The following is an 18,186-nucleotide window of genomic DNA, read 5'->3' as shown; positions in this document are numbered from 1 at the left end:
TAATGCAAAATCGGTGTCCAGATTGTGTGCCACGAAATTATCTCCAACTTTGATATTCATTGCTTTCATTGGAAACGAAGATAAGATCCCCAAAACAGCCTCGGAAGAAAATCTGTCTGATTTCGGACTTGTCTGCGCAGCAGGTATTTCGGGGGCCATATCTCCTAGCTCCTTGACCCGAATTGGGCCTTCCATATATCCAAATTGAAGCTCTCATCGAGGCCCACAACTTTGGTATTCAACCTTTTTCCATTAGAGCCCGTTTAAGTCTCTGAATCCGCACCGAAAGATCTTGCTGTTTGCGCGAATATCTCTCGGGCTGAGTTGATCTCATGGGTAAACCTGCAAATCTCAAGCCAATCTTCCTCTATGTGGCTTGCTGAGTTGATCTCATGGGTAAACCTGCAAATCTCAAGCCAATCTTCCTCTATGTGGCTTTTCTCAACATTTTGACTTTCTTCACCTTTACATGTGGGCTTTAGACGTCATTATCTCCGCGATTTAGATAGGGGTGCTTGTTGTCCAAGCTCCAGAATCTTCTGTTTAAGTCCCTAGAGTTTTACGGCTTCGTGCTTTGGTCCTTGGGCTCTCTTGGAAGGTGGATGTGCATTAATGGGCTTCGAATCAACATGGGCTTTGGTCCTTCCTTTGGGCTTTGGCCTTCGACTTTCTCCGTGTTAGCGCTCGATCACGGGCCTCATCATTTCATGCTCCAAAATAAGGCAAAAACCTGCAAAAACGAAGTTCCTCCAAAATATATGTGCAAATGTGAAAATGACCAATAATTAGGCCGGGGTTAGGACGGTTAGTGATTTTGATATTGAATTCATGCCATTATCAAGGATAAATAAGGGATAAAACAGGTACTTAAGGAGCGCCAACATGCTCGTTCTTTTGCACCAGACCGCAATCCTAACGAGCCCCTGTAACGCCCGGACGGCCAACTCCAGCGCTGCTCCGCCGCGGGAGCTCTGCTCTGGCGAGTCCCGCCGCCGCCCCGCGCGCCCCTTCGCCCCAGGCCACCGGATCGAGATCCTACGGTCCACAACAAACCCGAACCGAGTCAATTCCCCAGCGTACCGGTCAGCGCCGTCGTTATTGCTGAAGAGCCCTCGGTGTTTTCGGTATTCAACCCGCGGTCCAGCTGTGTTCAAAACTATTTTCAGTTCAGCCCAGTTTCTTTCACGGACCCCCCTGTGCTCTTTAGATTTAGAACCCGCCGTCCACCCCTGGCAGTTTTGCGCGCTAACCCCTGCAACTAAGGTTTAATTATGCATAGGTCCCTGGTTTTTGCAGAAAACCCCCAGAAACTCTATTTTTCTTACAGTTAAGCCCCTAGATCTTGTTTTAAGCATAGTTTTCACGTTCTAGCTCCGTTTTAGGCGTTCTTTATGTCCACGCGATCGTTGTAACGCGTAGAATAGTTCTAGCATAGTTTTGTTTGCTGTTTTCATGTATTGTTGTATTGTTTCTTAGTTTTTGCTATTGTTTGCATGTATGCTTATGTTGTGTATTGTTTTTGGCCATGTGTCCGTGAGTAGACGTTGATTCATCTAAGGAGCCCCAGTACCAGTACCCGGAGTAGCCATCTTCTGAGCAGTTTGAGCAGCAGGAGCAGTTTGAGGAAGGCAAGTATAACATGAACAACACCTATCACTTTAAATACAATTTCATACTGCATTTTAATATTGTATGACTATAAGGACTTTCCTAGCCACTTTATATCCTTTATATATATCCTTTGAGTTGCATTTTGGTTAGTTGTGCTAGGTGCCGCGCTATAACACACTTGGTCCTTTTTAATTAATTTGATTAATGGTATATGCAACTTAATTCTGGGAGTGGCCCATTTGAGTGGCTCACGTCTCGTTAAAATTGGTTTTTCTAGAAACTTGTTTTATGGGCTCGCACTGTGTTTTATGCTAGCTACTCTCCATAAGGACCGTACGTCATTAGAGCGACAACCTGGGACAACCGCGCAACCACAAGACTGGAATGGGACGGTCTTGGCTTACTAATTAGATCATTTTAGTTCGGGAGTAACTTACCGACGGGGCAGGAGGGGGTGAGCTTCAATGGTCCCAGCGCTACGAGGCTTGGTCTGTGTTATCTTGTACCCCCTCGAGGTGGGCCCCATCATTAAGGAGCCTGAATCCTTAGCGGTTACCCCTTAGCAACGTGGTCCTTTGTAACGGCCTCGTAGTGAGTTTGCTAGTCATCTCACCTAAGGAAATGTGATGAACAACTAGCGTAGCTCACGACTTATGGGTAAAGATGTGAAATCTCTGCAGAGTGTAAAACTGGTATACTAGCCGTGCTCACGGTCATGAGCGGCCCAGATCCTCCTTTTGATTAGTGGGGTTACCTTGGTCGTTTCGGTTTGGTTCTTAGTGGTTCGTGGTTAATTTTGATTAATTACTATGTAACTGGGTTATGGTAAATGCTCAACTTGTAGTAATTAGCTTTGATAAAATTTTGCCAAGACAAAAAGATAATGCAGTTAAGTCAGCCAACCTTAGAGCCTCATAGTTTGTGTTATACTTGTTGAGTACAAGTTGTGTACTCACTCTTGCCTACTCTACTCTTTTTCCTTTCGGGGATACTCTACTGCTGCTCTGTTCCTGCCGACGCGAGGGAGTTCACCCGAAGCTACCAGGAGTACGAGGACTTCTAGGCGTTCGTCTCCCAGTTGATGTCCCTGTGGTGCCCAGCTTCCGAGAGGCTTCGTTTATGTTTTACGCTTCCGCATACTCTGAATCAGACATTTTGTTATTAATGTAATAAATAACATTCATACTCGCTTTATTATATCTTTTTATGTGATATGTGCTGTGATATATTGTTCATTCTGTTGTATATACGTGTGACTTGATCCTGGCACGTATATGATTGCTCGGTTTATGTCCTTTTATAAACCGGGTGTTACAGAGTAGTATAAGAGCTATATCGACTGTAGGACGAAAGCCTAGATAGAACTGGACGAGTTTTAGGTCTTCCTTTCTCTAGCCTTGTCTGCTAAAACTATTTTGCTATTATATTCCTTGAAATTCCAAGATTTTTACTCATCTTGCCTTGATTTTCTCTATAGAATAGTTTAGATTTTGGCCAGAAGTAAGTCGACTGACCATCATAGGTGTAAGCTAAATGACCCCTTTATAATATCACAATAGTCTGTTTTGCGACACGTTGTGTTAGTCGAGTGGTGTGTTAAACTCGACTAAAGTATGAACTTTTATATGCTTGTTATTATGCTACATGTTTGATTTGGATTTTTGAATGATTGCATAGTTTAGTAGTTAAATTTGTTTAATGAAAATCAGTCCTAAGTTAAAGTTAATTAATTAATAAAACGAGTTAGATCATTGGGGGTAAAACCGTCCACTCTATCCTGTCTACTTTATCATGCCTAAGTATTCCTTGCATGTAGATATCATATCCGTCTAAATTATTTCTGCAAAATCTTTGCTCATACATCTTTTGTTCAAATCAGATGGTGAACACCAGGAGCACGGGTTCCGGTTCTGGCCAGCAGTAGGGGCAGAACAACTAGGGTACTGGGATCCCGATGCCTCCGCCTCTGACCCCGGAGCAGTACTTCCAGGTCCAGATGCAGATGATGGCCACCCTGAACAACACCGTTCAGGCACTGCAGCAGGTCCACGCTTAGCCGCCGCCTCCGCCTCCACCACAGCAGACCCGCGACAGGTGTGCGGAGTTTCTGAGGGGCCACCCGTCGACGTTCTCCCACACGTCTGACCCACTTTAGGAAGACGACTGGCTCCGTGCAGTGGAGCGATAGCTGGACATCGCCCTGTGCGATGATCGGGAGCGTGTCTTGTATGCAGCAGGACAGCTGCGAGATGCAGCTTTGGACTGGTGGGAGTCCCACCCAGTTCAGGACCGCGAGGCTTTCACCTGGATCCAGTTCTGGGAGTGGTTCCGCAGCCATAACGTCCCCGCGGGCGTTATGAAGACAAAGAAGAAGGAGTTCCTTGTGCTTAAGCAGGTAAAACTCAGATATGTCATTCAGTATTTCCTTTTGAGCTAGTATCCCCCTTGTTCCATCTTTCTGAAGCATGAGCTAATCATTCGTCATACATCTGTCCTTTTCACTTCAGGGAACTATGACGGTCACAGAGTATCGTGATCGTTTCCTTCAGCTCGCTCGCTACGCCCCTGCCGAGGTTGTGGATGATCGCGACAAGCAGGAGCACTTCATGGAAGGACTGGAGGACTACATCCAGTACGCGCTGCTCAACCTCCGCTTCGACGACTTCAACCATCTGGTTGACAGAGCGCTCAACACGGAGAGCAAGCACCTGGAGATGGAGGATAAGAAGAGGAAGATCATTCCCATTGCTTCCGGCAGCAACACCCGTCCTCACCTCCAGCCGCCCCAGCAGTACCAGCAGCAGTAGTACCGACCTCCTCAGCAGTACCAGCAGCGGCCGCAGCAGTACCCGCCTCGACAGCAGCAGGCAGGCAGGTCAGGGCCCAAGGTTACCGGCACCTCCGGCTCATGCTGCTCCACCAGCTCCGCCAGCACCTCAGGCTCCACGGCAGGCAGCTCCTCCTGCCGGATAGCAGGTTCCAGCACCTCCTCGCGCGTGCTATCACTGTGGCCAGCCGGGGCACTACGCCAACTCTTGCCCCCGGAAGGCGCAGGCGGGACAGCAGGGGTGCCCAGCTCAGCCCAGGGTGCAACTTCAGGGGAGAGTGAACCACGTGACGGCCGAGTCAGCGGCCGAGGCTCCTAACGTGGTTACTGGTACATTCATGGTCAACTCCCATCAAGCTACAGTGCTTTTCGATACTGGTGCTACTCATTCATTCATCACCAAGTCATATGTTGAGTAGCATAGTTTCTTTACCACTGCATTAAAGAAGTGTCTGCTAGTCTCTTCACCGAGAGGGGAGTTGAGATCCCATATTGTTTGCCCCTGAGTCAGTATAGCCATAGGGGGGGCAACGTTCAGTGCTGATCTGAGGGTGCTAGACACCAAGGGTATTGATGTGATTCTGGGAATGGATACTCTTGTCAAGTGGGGAGTCAGAATTGATTGTGCTCAGCGGGCAGCTCACTTGTCAGCATCTGATGGCCAAGAGGTGACAGTCAGTGCTTCAGAGCCCTCGGGGTTTCTTCATCAGATGGAGGCTAGACCCACGGACGGTATTCGCGTGGTGTCTGAATTCCCGGATGATTTGCCAGGTATGCCGCCTGAACGCGACATCGAGTTTTCTATTGATCTCTTGCCTGGCACTGCTTCTATTGCAAAGCGGCCCTACTGCATGGCACCTATAGAGCATGAGGAAGTCAAGAAGACTATTGATGAGTTGCTAGCCAAGGGCTATATCCGTCGCAGCTTTTCTCCTTGGGCTTTTCCATTAGGGCACGATCGCCGGCCTATTTATGAAGTGTGTTTCCACTAAGGAAGGACAGGACCTCATCGTCGACATCCACACCGGCGAATGCGGCAATCACGCCGTGCCTAAGACCCTTGTGACCAAGGTGTACAAGCACGGATTCTGGTGGCCTACCGCAGTATCAGACGCCGAAGAGCTCGTGAAAAGGTGTGAGGGATGTCAGTTTTTCGGGAATTAGACGCATTTTCCCGCCTACAAACTGAGAACCATCCCCACATCTTGGCCATTCACTGTTTGGTGCCTTGACATCGTCTGCGGACTCCCGCGAGGCGCGGGAGGGTACGAGCACTTCTATGTCACCATCGACAAGTTCACAAAGTGGATCGAGTACAAACCGGTCGCCAACTTAAAGGTAGAGAAAGCTGTCGAATTCTTCACCGACATCATCCACCGCTTCGGCGTGCCTAACCGGATCATTACTGATCTCGGTTCCCAGTTCACGGGCTCCGAATTCTTCAACTTCTATGAGGATAACTGCATCCAAGTCTACTACGCGTCGGTGGCCCACCTGCGTACCAATGGCCAAGCAGAGAGAGCCAACAGAGCAATCCTTGACGTACTCCGGTCCAAAATGTACAAACGGATGGAGGTGTTCGAGCGGGCATGGGTCAAAGAGCTCCCACACGTCATCTGGGGCCTCAGAACCCAGCCATGTCGGACCACGGGTCATACCCCCTTCTTCCTGGTCTACGGCTCGGAAGCTATCCTTCCAGCTGACATCAAGTACGGGGCCCCCCGAGTGCAGTACTATGATCAAGACAAAGCTGAGATGTCCCGGTGTTTCGATCTGGACAACAAGGAGGAAGAGCTTGCCACAGTGGAAATGCGCCACGCGCGTTATGAACAGAAAGTGCGGCGTTATCATGACCGCAACATCAAGCACCGTGATTTCACAGTAGGGACAATGATCCTCCGGCGCATCCAAGGCAACGTGCGCAAATTTAGGCCCCTATGGGACGGCCCCTTCATAGTGAAGAAGATTATCACACTGGGTACGTATGAACTCGAGAGAGAAGGCGGCACAACAGTGCCTAACCTTTGGAATATACAGCATCTTCGTCGATTCTATCCTTAGCGGCCTCTTATAGTCTTATATCTCTTTTATTGTAACCATACCTACCACCGGCAGAGGAATAATATAAGTTTGGTTTGATAATTTCCATCCCCCGTCTTGCATCTGAGATTTCTCCAGATCCCCGACTACCTCTCCTTCTCGGAAATTTCTTCAAGCGTTTCGTGGAGCAATAACCGAGAGCTTACGGCTTCTCCCATAACCGGCTCGCGTTTGCCCCATCCCGTATTCGCCCACCTACACGACCCTAAGCACCATCGAGAATGCGCAGACCCCCCAATGCAGCATTCCTCTCGCACGGCCTCGCTTATGGTGGCTCTCCGACTCCACGCCCCTAAGCACTATCGAGAACGCGCAGACCTCCCAATGCTGCATTCCTCTCGCACGTCCTTGCTTATGGCGGCTCTTCGACTCCAGGCCTCATGAGCACCGTCGAGAATGCACAGCCCCAATGCTGCATTCCTCTCACGGTTAGGCTCATGACGGCTCCATCCTCCGACATTCGGCCTGCTAACCCCGGGTACAATGTTGGCGCGTGCGTTCCCCAACCGAAAACGTCTCCCAACATGTGCAGGCCTGGGGACGAAGCCTTACTCGTGTAGCGCCCATGTTCAACTGGTCCGGGTTGCGCCGATAAGCATTGGTCCTGGGCCGTAAATCCCCGCCCCATGTTCAACCGTTCCGGGTGCGCCAGGGTAGCCTGAAGGCAAGCTGCTCTTTTCACGAATGCCCTGTGTCCGCACAGGTGCTTCGGTGATGGAGGTCAAGGGCTGCCCGTGCTTGGTGGGAGTCTGCACCCACCTTGCTAGGTCCCGCATTAGGCTCACATTCGCATCATTTTGCATTCATGACATCCCAGCATCCGCTAACCGACTTGTTTCGCCCCTGTGCAGCTTTGTTCAATCTCGGGGACTCGGTACCTTTCACGTCTCTACCGTTTGTAGGATGTTTGTGGAAGGACCGAGTACCCGCTGTGATAGCTTCGCCTATCCTGTTATGCCTGTGATAGCTTCGTCTATCCTAAGTGCCTGTGACGGCTTCGACCATCCTAGATTATGACTTGATGTTTTTGCATACAGGATACACAACATGACCACAGATATACACGCTCAGATTACATTTGCCACCACACTAAGTTGTTTGTCATCCAGGTATGTACATTCCACCCAGTTAGCCGATTCATCTAACTCTATCCTTGATATGTAGTCGTCAGCGATGGGCTCCATCTCGCCTACTAAGGCGTCTATCGATGCCAAGGGCATATCCTCCGGAGGACCCCGGCTGACATTGCTCAGATCCACAGATGGGTTGTGGCTCTTTACAAAGGCCAAGATATGCCTGACTCCATCTCGGATGAGACCCTTGACCTGGAGCTTCAGCTCGCCCGGAGCGTTGCGGAGGCGTTCAAGGAGTGGGGTGCTGTCCTCACTGGATGTGTACTCCAGGATTTCTTCGGCAACCTTCGCCATCTCGGCTTTTTCGACCTGCAGCTCCTTAATCTTCGACTCCAGACCTGCAATCACTTCACCATGACGTCTGTGCAGCCTAAGGGATTCGACCATTTCGGTTTCACCATCTTTCCTGAGCTGGCACTCACGGAGGTACTCCAAGTGTAGGGCAGACTTACCCTTGCGCTCTTCCTCCATAGCTGATCGAAGGTACGCATTTCTCGTCTGCTCCGATTGAAGCTCCTTCGATAGCTGGGCGATTTTCTTCTTCATGTCTGCAATAGACCTAGTCAAACAACTGGCATGGTGGTTAATAAACACAAGTCCGGAGGCACTTACCTCCGTGCTCCTTTTCCAAGTTCTTCTTCTCAGCCTTGGCGGTTTTGAGGTCACGAACTATGGCCTCCCTGTCGGTGAGGAGCCTTTTCCTTTCCCGGAAGTGCTTCTCACTTTCATCCTTCATGGCATCCTTCGCCGTGGCCAGGGCGTCCTCCAGCAGCTTCACCCTGTCCGTGACACAGGTCGCCACGTCAAGTGCATCTCGATTCATGCTGTGTCTCGTCTTCATAGCCTGCGTAAAGGACTTTCTTACATCACCGACTACGTTCAACCGACAAGAGTGGACCGAGATCCGTAGATTACTCACCTGCACATTGGTTTGCATGGTGGAGATCATCTTCTCCATGCTATCTAGATTTGTTAACCAAAAGCTCAAAAACCGGGTACTAGAAGCACAGCCTTCTGCATTACCTGCGCTCTCGGTGTCCATCTCGTGGTTTCGGGCGACGCCATCCCCGAGATCGCTGGCTTCGCGGGTGTCGCTCGGGCCTGAGCTTTGCCCCAGACCGCCGCTCGCGTCTTCTGTGGGTAGCGGCATCTTCTCTCAGCATTCTTCCCAGGTGTCCGCTTCCCTCCTCTTGCCTCCCGGCTCTGACGCTCGAGGACTGGGAGGCAGGAGCGGTGCATCGGTCCTGCAAAAGCGATGCCAACGATTACTGTAAGTATGCAGAATGAAGTGTTGAAATGAAGAAGTGAAATCACGTACCCAAGCCTCCCTGTACTCCCGAAGGCTAAGGCCTCCTTGATGGTGTGATGCACCCGCAATGAGCAAGCGGCGCTCCCGGCATGCGTTGTGCACCTCAGCCCTCTCCGCACTAGTCCACCTTTCCACCATCGCCTCCCAGCAGTCGGCCTTGCCCGCACACAAGTGCGGAGGCGCCTCCACATCATGAAGTGTGCGACATATCAGTAGATGTAAGTCAGCATACTTAAACTCAGAAGATGAAATTTAGCACACTTACCCGCAAGTACTGTTCCCGCGTCAAGAACATGCCTACTGCGTGTTTTTTGGGGACCGTCCTTTTCTCGACCTCGGCGCAGTACTGGACGACAACCTAGGCATGTGCCTCGTGAAGCATGTCCTTGACAAGCTTCTTGTAGGCATTGATGGCCACAACGCGCGCCCTGGCCTCCTACCCCGGCTCGCATCTGTAGAAATCCTGCATGTGGAACCGATGTGCAGTCAATAATTCCATATTTTCAAATGAATGCCATCTATTGAGCAATGTATTGTGACGATGACTTACCCACAGCTCCGCCAGCACCCGCTCCCTTTTGTTTCCGTACGACCTATTCCAGCGATCTGGATGATCCTTGTAGCACTTGTGGTCGAACGTCCAGGCCGGCTCCTCAATTCGGGCACGCGTCACAATGCCGGGGAAGTTGTCCCTGCACAGAAGACCCAGGATGCCATTGACCTTCCATTTTGCGGTCCCCTGGAGTCACCACCTCCCAAGACCTGCACAAGTGATTAAGAGAAATTATTAGTTTCTATTCTGATTTTCAACATATAAAATAAGAAGGTAATGATAACATGTAATTACTTGCCCCCAACTGATCAGATAATCGGGCGTTTCTCCAGGGGAATAGGTCATGCCGGAAGCTGCAACGGACCTCGCAACCAGACCGATGACGAGCCAGAGGAAGTGGAAGCCCCTCCCGCCAACTCCTCGTCCTCATCCTCCTCCCCCTGCCCCTTCTCCTTCTCGTCGTCCTCCTCCCCCTGCCCCTGCCCCTCCTCCCCCTCCTCATCCTCCTCCTCCTCGGCCTCCACAGGCGACGGTGTCCTCTCCCTCCTCCTCCCCCTTCCCTTCCCTCCTCCCCTTCCCCTCCCTCGACCACGGCTCCCCAACCCCTCTACCTCCTCCTCCGCCCGAGGTGCTGCTCGTTGTCCTCTTTTGTTCTTGTAAAAGGGGCTCAGGAAACCCATCTTGCCACAACTTGGCACCTTTGTTCAATCACCTGCAAGAGTGAGCCAATCAGCAAAGATAAACAATATGTACAGGCTGGCACCTTTGTTCAATCACCTGCAAGAGTGAGCTAATCAGCAAAGATAAATAATACGTACATAGAAAAATATGCAAAATGAACAAAACATAACAATAAAATAACATTTGCATTAAATAGTGTGTATCGTACATGTATTAGAAATAGTCATCATGATCGGAATTAGCTGGATCATAATCCTCATCGTCACTATCAGCCATGTCGACAACCCCAACAGTATCCGAAGGAGGAATGTCGTCTTCACTATATCTGCCAAGACATAGTCACTCAAGTAATTCTAAGTCCTTAACATTTTCAATGTCATCTCCATCATCATCAACAACAACCATTTCATTGTCTACTTCCATTCCGATCAATTCGGTTAAGTCAATCTCAAAACTCCCTTCTAGCCCACCTTCTTGAAAGAACTCTCTCTCATTTGCGTTTGGATCTAAGTTGTAATCTGCATCGTTTGACACAAGTAGTTTGCCGTGTGGCGATACCTTGTACACAACATCCCAACCCTTAAAACGGTCATCGGTTTGGTACGGGTATGATAGCTAGCAAACTTGTGTGGCATGCTGTTGTCGGTCAAAACCCACCGGCGAGTAGTGATAGGCAACACGAGGAGCCGGGAGGCTGCCGGGCGCTGGCTAGCACCGGTCCCTCGGTCAATGGCCCAGATCCAGGCACACGCCGTCGCTTCCGGAGATGCAGGGCATGCCACCTGATCTATACCCGATCAGGAGGGTGCGAACGTGCCTTTGACGATTTGCCTACAAGCACAGACACGTGTAAACATTAGTCTGAGCCGTGGTCGTCTCCCCGGAACGACTCTTGCATCGGCTTTAAAGAGCCGATCGAGTCCCGGTGTCAGATTGGATCTGCATATCCAGATAGTAATGGATAAAGCAAATAACTGCAAAAACTGCTTCAATTAAATCTAACTAATCTAATCCACGACGGTAAAAGCTTCACTGCTAGATCGGAACATCCTACACGTAGTTAGGCCTAATGAGCGTAATAGATAACCAAACCTTAATCAGAAAAGAGGCCTAAGAACAAGCGAAAGCCGATTCCCGGATCAATCCCTATTAAGATCAAAGCAAAGCATCTAATACGTCGCCGGATCGTCCAACCCGTTTGTAAGGCCTAACCTAGCAGATATTAAGCCGATTCTTAAGTATAAGAACAAACCATAACAGATTAGATCTACTAGATAAAAAAGAAGCAGGGTGTCATCTCTACACGACTAATTCCATGCAACGAGAATTAGTATAAGATTAAAACATGATTGCGCAAAGATGACATGATGTTCGTAGATGATAAGCAACAAAAGCACGATGAATCTACTAAAAATCATGCTACGAAAATCAGGATAACTAGCACTACTCGCCATCAAAAACGCTCCAGTACGAGTAATACCAAGGTAAAAGCAAGAACAACGCTGCCCTGATCGCAAGAAGCGATCAGGGCAGCATGGCGCTTACTTGGACGAAACCCTAGAATTAGGGGTGGCGGTGCGCCAAGAGTTGTTGTTTGCAAAACGTGATGACGTTCTTTTTGACAAATGTCATAGAGTACATATTTAAAGTCCAGAGAATTGGACAACAATCCAAACTAACGTGTCCATATCGGACTCTATCTCTAACTCAAACTGAACTAAATCTAAAGATACATGGCCCACATGGCCCAAACGCTCACGCAGGAGCCAATTCGTAAGCCTCCTTTAATTTCTTCATTAAGCCCAACTCACTCACGGCCTATTAATTAACCTGTTAATTTATGGCGATAACACATGCCCCCTGGTTTTGGCAATGATAGTTCCAAAACCACTTCGTCGCTTCATCTTTCCGTTGATGCTCATTAAAACGCACTATAACCACCATGGAAGACGCAACGTCTCTGCAACTGGCTCCTCGTGGAATGTGAAAGTGCCGATTCATCTTCCATTTTTTTCCTTATTGAATCTCACGCTGAACCGACTCCTTTCGCCACAAATTCATCTTCCTCCCTCAGCCAACAGCGCAGAAAACCCCAACTTCCTGTAGCCATGACGATCTCCTCCTCCTCTGGCTCCAACTCAATCGGCTCTCCTCTCTCCCCCTCTTCCTTGAGTTCCTCTGCCTCTTCCCTTGACCCCATCTCCGAGAGCCGGGAACCAATGACGGAGTATGATCCGACGGCGGCACACGAGGCACTCGCTGCTCTGCATTGGGAGGCAGAGGAGTTTGACTTCGAAGTCGTCTCCGAGGACGACGAACCCAAGACCGACGACGAAGACCTCCGGCTCCTGTTCCAGGAAGAGCCGGAGGAGAACAGCGACGATTGCTTCTCCTGGGATGGAGCCAACTCCTCCTCGGAAGAAGAAATCGACTCCTCTGTTGAGGAGGGCCCGATGTCCGAAAGGGCCTTTCGGTTCCTTGGCTCCTCCGAGGAGGAAAGCAAGGAAAATAGTGATGGCGGCGGCTGGAGCGGCAACGACAAAGCCAGCAACAGCAGCAGCGCTGACGAGAGCAGCGGCAGCGACGACGACGGCGACGACTACAGCAGCGGAGACGTGCCGGCGCGAAGCCCTAAGCGCCGTAGGCATTAGGCACCTACGGGTGGTAGGAAGTATTGTAGGAGTAGTACTGTAGCATAGATTGAGCCGAAGGATTTGTTCCTTTGTCAAATCGGCTCTTTCCCTTGTAAAGACTCTACCTTTAATGAATAAAGTCCCTCATCTCTTAGTTTCTTGCTCGGACAACCTTCCAAAAGCCGATGGCACCGCATTGAGCTTTACCAATAACCAAGAGCCGACGGAATTCAAAATTGGAAGCAACCAGTGTAAGAACAGAACATCACCTCCACTTTGAACCCAACTCGAAACAGATATTCCAAATCTGAGCGCAATTCGAGAATCCCGCTTCATAAGTTTGAACGAAAACTCACAGCATCCAAAACTTGAACCAGAGCCCGCAAAACAACCAAACCCTAAATTAGCAGATCTGAACCATGGCGGACTCTGAAGCTCAAACAGCGAGATCTCCAAACGTCGATACAGCAATCTACGGCCTTAAGGTAATATTTAGCCCATCCTTTCAACTTTTTTCAGCTCATCAATCCTCCAAATAAATTAAGCTCTGAAATATGACACCATATACAAATTTCTGAATTTTTGAAACTCTAGGCTTCAGACATCCTTTTGCCGCATCCTTCCAATCTCAACTCCTTTTGTCTTGGTCCACGAGCATATGAAAATCCCACAGATCTGATCTCCTGTGAAGCGAATAGAATCTCTTTCATGAGTCAAGACATCAATTTAAATTCCTGGGCCGACTGCTTAAGAGCCTGGCCTAATCCACCTGAAAGCGGGATTACATGGTATAGTAGAGTAGCAAAAACCTATATGCCCTTGTGGCAAGAACTGAACATAGCTGATCCACTCAGTCTATCATTATCCCCCCTAGATAAAGATGAAAACCTTCTGAAGACCATCGGCTATTTCTGGTCGGACGCTCTGAACTGTTTCCTCTTTGGTCATGGACCCATGACCCCTACTCTGCAAGATGTTACCATGATTACTGGCCTAGACATTAGGTCCCCTGATCCTGCAGCTCACAGAATGGTAGAAGTCCCCTTCAAACTTTCATCTAAAAACAGACTGCATAAACTGGAGCACTTACATGAACCAGCACATGAAAACGAAAGGTCCAGTAGGTAAAAAGGAACACACAGCCTTTCTAAATCTTTTGTTAGAACATTTCATCTTTTGTGGTCCTTCCTTAGCCCCAACCAAGAATTATCTTCCTTTGGCTTACCATCTGGCCCATGGTAGCCATACCAGCCTAGGCAAGCTTTTCCTCGGTGAAACATAAAGATGTCTCCATTTGATGACAACTAGCTTGCTCAGCCAAAGGAAACTTAGAACTGGAGGCCCTTGGTGGTTCATTCAGTTATGGGCACAACTCTACTTCCAGCACCAGATTCCAAACTTTCAAAGCCTAGCCAAGAATTCCTTCCCTGACGAAAATGGCAAGCCAATTAGATGCACCAGCTATGGCCAAGCCCTATTCAGCCTCCCTGGCAGTAAACTGAACTCAACAGATGCAGCAAAATGGTTTAGAGTTTTCTACAAAGGCCTAGAGAATCCCCTCTACTTTCCATTCACTGAATCTGAAGCCTTTGAGAACCCAACTACCTTCAGGCTGGATAGCTTTGCCGATGACAACAGCACTCGACATCTATATTCTCTAATGATCCGACCTGGCTTCCTTCCTGTCGGCATAAGGACTTCCAACAGACTCATCAAACCAAGTTATGAAACCTATCAACCAGTCATAGCAGCTCGGCAATTCGGCATAGGACAAGTCCCTCCCCACTTCCATATTCACCACTTGGTGGAGAGTAGAGCCGCCGCTCATGAAGTCGATACTGGAACAACTGAAGTCCAAGAATAGCGAGAACCACCCATCATCCCAGAAGAAATTCGCAGTGAAGAAACTGCAACAGCCGATGTCACTGTTGTTGCCCCAACTGAGCCGATCACACTCGGACCGACCATCGCTTCTTCCTCACAACAGGTAACACCGCATGAGCCGATTCTAAATCAGTCGATAAATATGTTGTTACACCTTGCTGCCAAAACTAACTCTGATATCTCTAAAGGGCTTCAATATTTCAGATTTGCTCTCCTTTGACCCGGCATCAATGGGTCTGATCGCCCCTGGAGCGAAGGTACCACCAGCACAGCAGCCGATTGACCTCGCGAATCAGCTTCAACACATCAAAAATCTGCTATCTGCTCCAATCAGTACCCTGGTCGATGACTCCAGCGAAATACAAAAAGTCCTCGAGCAGATAGAATTCCAACTCCCAGAGTCAATTCGGGTCAAGCTCTGGCCAGCCGGCCATCTTCCCTTCTTTTGGGCAGAGGTGAAAGTAGCGCAACAGAGGATAGAACTAAGGCATTCTCAAATTCCTCTGAAAGCCGACATCACTGAAAAGTGCAAGATGCTAAACCAGAAGAAGGCAACTTTGGATGCCAAAGCCGATATCTTAGCGAGTACATGGCGACTCAGCCTCCTGGAGAAAGAACTGGCAGAACTCGAAGAAAAAGTCCGCACTACACTGAGACTGATCCAAGAGGAGAAAGCCTCGATTGCAAACTCCAAGAAAGAAGCCCAAGAAATAACCGAGCAAATACAGACAGAGTTTGCAAAAATCAACACCTTGAGTCAACAGATAGTAACGGGCGATGACAAAGACGACGAAGTAGTCATAGCAAGAGCCGACGCCATACGCGCAGAAGCCATCCATGCCATAGAAGGATTCCTGAACTAGTAGAATAATTCAGAAAACATTTAATGTTGCCTATTAAACTGAAACTCGTATCTATTAAAAACATCTTAAGTCGATGGTTACATATCGGCTGCCTTGCTTCTCATATAATTTTTACTTGCCGGCCAACTCAACGTGTTGGCCTCTCAAACTTTTGCTTTTTTTTTACTGGCCAACTCAACGTGTTGGCCTATCTCATTTTTGCTTTTTTTTACTGGCCAACTCAACGTGTTGGCCTATCTCATTTTTTTTTACTGGCTAACTCAACGTGTTGGCCTATCTCATTTTTTTTACTAGCCAACTCAACGTGTTGGCCTTTTATAATGCAGCCAGATGGATCTCATCGGCTCTTGTTAGTCGCCTTCCCACATACTTGGAAAATATTTTTTGAGTTGTTGGCCATTGACGGCTACAGGAAACTTGACACCATCTAATTCTTCAAGCATGTACGCATTTCCAGGCAGGACCTGATCAACCTTGTACGGTCCATGCCAAGTAGGAGACAACTTACCATACCTCCTGTCTTTAGTTCCCAATGGTAGCACTGCCTCCCAAACTAGGTCTCCAACCTGGAATTCTTTCGGCTTGACCTTTTTGTTGTATGCACGAGCAACTTTAGACTTGTTTTCCTTGATCTTCTCGAGTGACCAAAGTCTTAGCTCTGTAAGATCCTCCACATTATCGCTCATCAAGGCTGCATACTCTTCAGCCAATAGATCATTCTGAAACTTAACACGCCTTGATCCGGCCGTGATCTCCTATGGCAACACAGCGTCTTGACCGTAGACCAGATGGTATGGTGACGTCTTGATGGATCCGTGACACGAAATACGATATGCCCACAAAGCCTCTGACAACATCTCATGCCAGCGCCTAGCATATTCATCGATCTTCCTTTTGACTAGCTTGATAAGGCTCTAGTTGGATGCTTCAGCCTGTCCATTAGCCTGGGCATAATACGGGGATGATCTGATAAGCTTGAACCACATGTGCTCTTTAACGATCTTCCTTTTGACTTTCTAAATTCCTCCGATATAAAGACCGATCATCCATCGGTTGTAATGGTCTGAGGAATCCTAAACCTATGAATGATGTGCTCTTTAACGAAACTGATCACATCTTTCGATGCCACCGACCTCATGGTTACCGCCTCCACCCATTTTGTGAAATAATCCGTGACAGCTAACACCCATTGGTGACCTTTGCTAGATCGCGGGTTAATCTGGCCAATCATATCCATGGCCCAACCCCTGAACGGCCATGGCTTAATGATAGGATTCATTACTGATGCCGGCACCATATTAATCTTGCCGAATCTCTAACCTGCCTGACATCCCTTGTAATATTTAAAGCAATCCTCAAGCATGGTAGGCCAGTAATATCCCGATCGTCTAATTAGTCATTTCATCTTATGAGCCGATTGATGAGTACCGCAGGCTCCTTCATGAACCTCATGCAAGAGCCGATTTAACTCCGAAGGCCCCAAACATTTAAGCAGCAGTCCTTCCAAAGTCCTGTAGAACATGTCGTCCCCTATCAGAACATACTTCATAGCTTTGAGTCTTATCCTTTTGGGTGCCCCCGAGCCGAATCCTTCAAATAATTGAAGATATCGGCTCTCCAGTCCCCAGGTTCTAGAAACTGAACCTCTACATCGACCCCGTCGGCTATTTCCTTGTATCTGGAAGCCATCTGTGCGAAGTCATTGGCTTCACTGTTCAAAGTCCTTCGTATCCAGTGAAAATTAATGTACCTGAATTGTGACATCAACTCACGGCACTACATCCATATCGGAAAAAGAGGCTCACTCTCACATTTATATTCTTCCGTGAGCTGAGAAATCACCAGTTTCGAATCCCCAAATATTTCCACTGCTTCTGCACCAGCTTCCAGGAGTAATTCCATCCCCTTGAGAACGGCCTCATACTCTACTAAATTATTGGTGCATGGAGTAGCCATCCTGATGGAAAAAAAATTAAGTCACCCCACGAGGTGATACCAAAAGAATTCCTATGCCGCACCCATCATCACAAGCCGATCCGTCGAAAAACATGGCCCAGGCACGTACAAAAATGCAGACACGTCAGTGTTGACCCTATCTGCAATGAGATCCGCCAGTGCCTGTCCCTTGACTGCCTTTGCAGTTTGATATCGGATATCGAACTCTGACAACGCAAACATCCATTTTCCTACTCGGCCTTTTAGAATAGGAGCCGACAGCATATGCTTGATGACATCCGACTTACAAATGACGATCGTTTCTGCCGAGAGCAAAATATGTCAAAGCTTTGTACATGTAAAGAATAAATAAAGGCAAAGCTTTTCAATCTCAGGATACCTGGTCTCGGCGTCCAACATGCGCCTGCTGAGGTACAAGACAACCCTCTCCTGATCGTCATGTTTCTGAATCAGAACCGAGAAGATGGAAGTGTCACCCATGGACAGGTACACATAGAAAGGCCTGTCCTGTTGAGGCGGAACCAATACTGGAGGCTTTGACAAATATTCCTTGATTTCATCAAGATCCTGCTGCTGTTCTGTCCACCAGTGAAACTCATCCTCGGACTTGATCTTCACCAGACCCATGAACGGCTC

The 18,186-nt window shown here is 48.5% G+C and overlaps 1 protein-coding gene across 1 annotated transcript in view; it reads left to right on the top strand.

The window, feature by feature from the left end:
• The window catches only part of LOC120702083, a 32,163-nt gene extending 24,574 nt beyond the window's left edge, over positions 1-7,589 (top strand). Inside the window, exons 2-4 of the mRNA XM_039985856.1 lie at positions 5,390-5,582; positions 5,694-6,416; positions 7,576-7,589. Coding sequence (XP_039841790.1) covers positions 5,390-5,582; positions 5,694-6,416; positions 7,576-7,589 — 930 coding nt within the window. The remainder of the gene's footprint in view (positions 1-5,389; positions 5,583-5,693; positions 6,417-7,575) is intronic.
• Positions 7,590-18,186: the final 10,597 nt, after the last annotated feature.

Source organism: Panicum virgatum, chromosome 4K (genome assembly GCF_016808335.1).
Source record: "Panicum virgatum strain AP13 chromosome 4K, P.virgatum_v5, whole genome shotgun sequence".
In the NCBI taxonomy this organism is placed as follows: domain Eukaryota; kingdom Viridiplantae; phylum Streptophyta; class Magnoliopsida; order Poales; family Poaceae; genus Panicum; species Panicum virgatum.
This window is presented reverse-complemented; position numbering and strand designations above follow the sequence as displayed.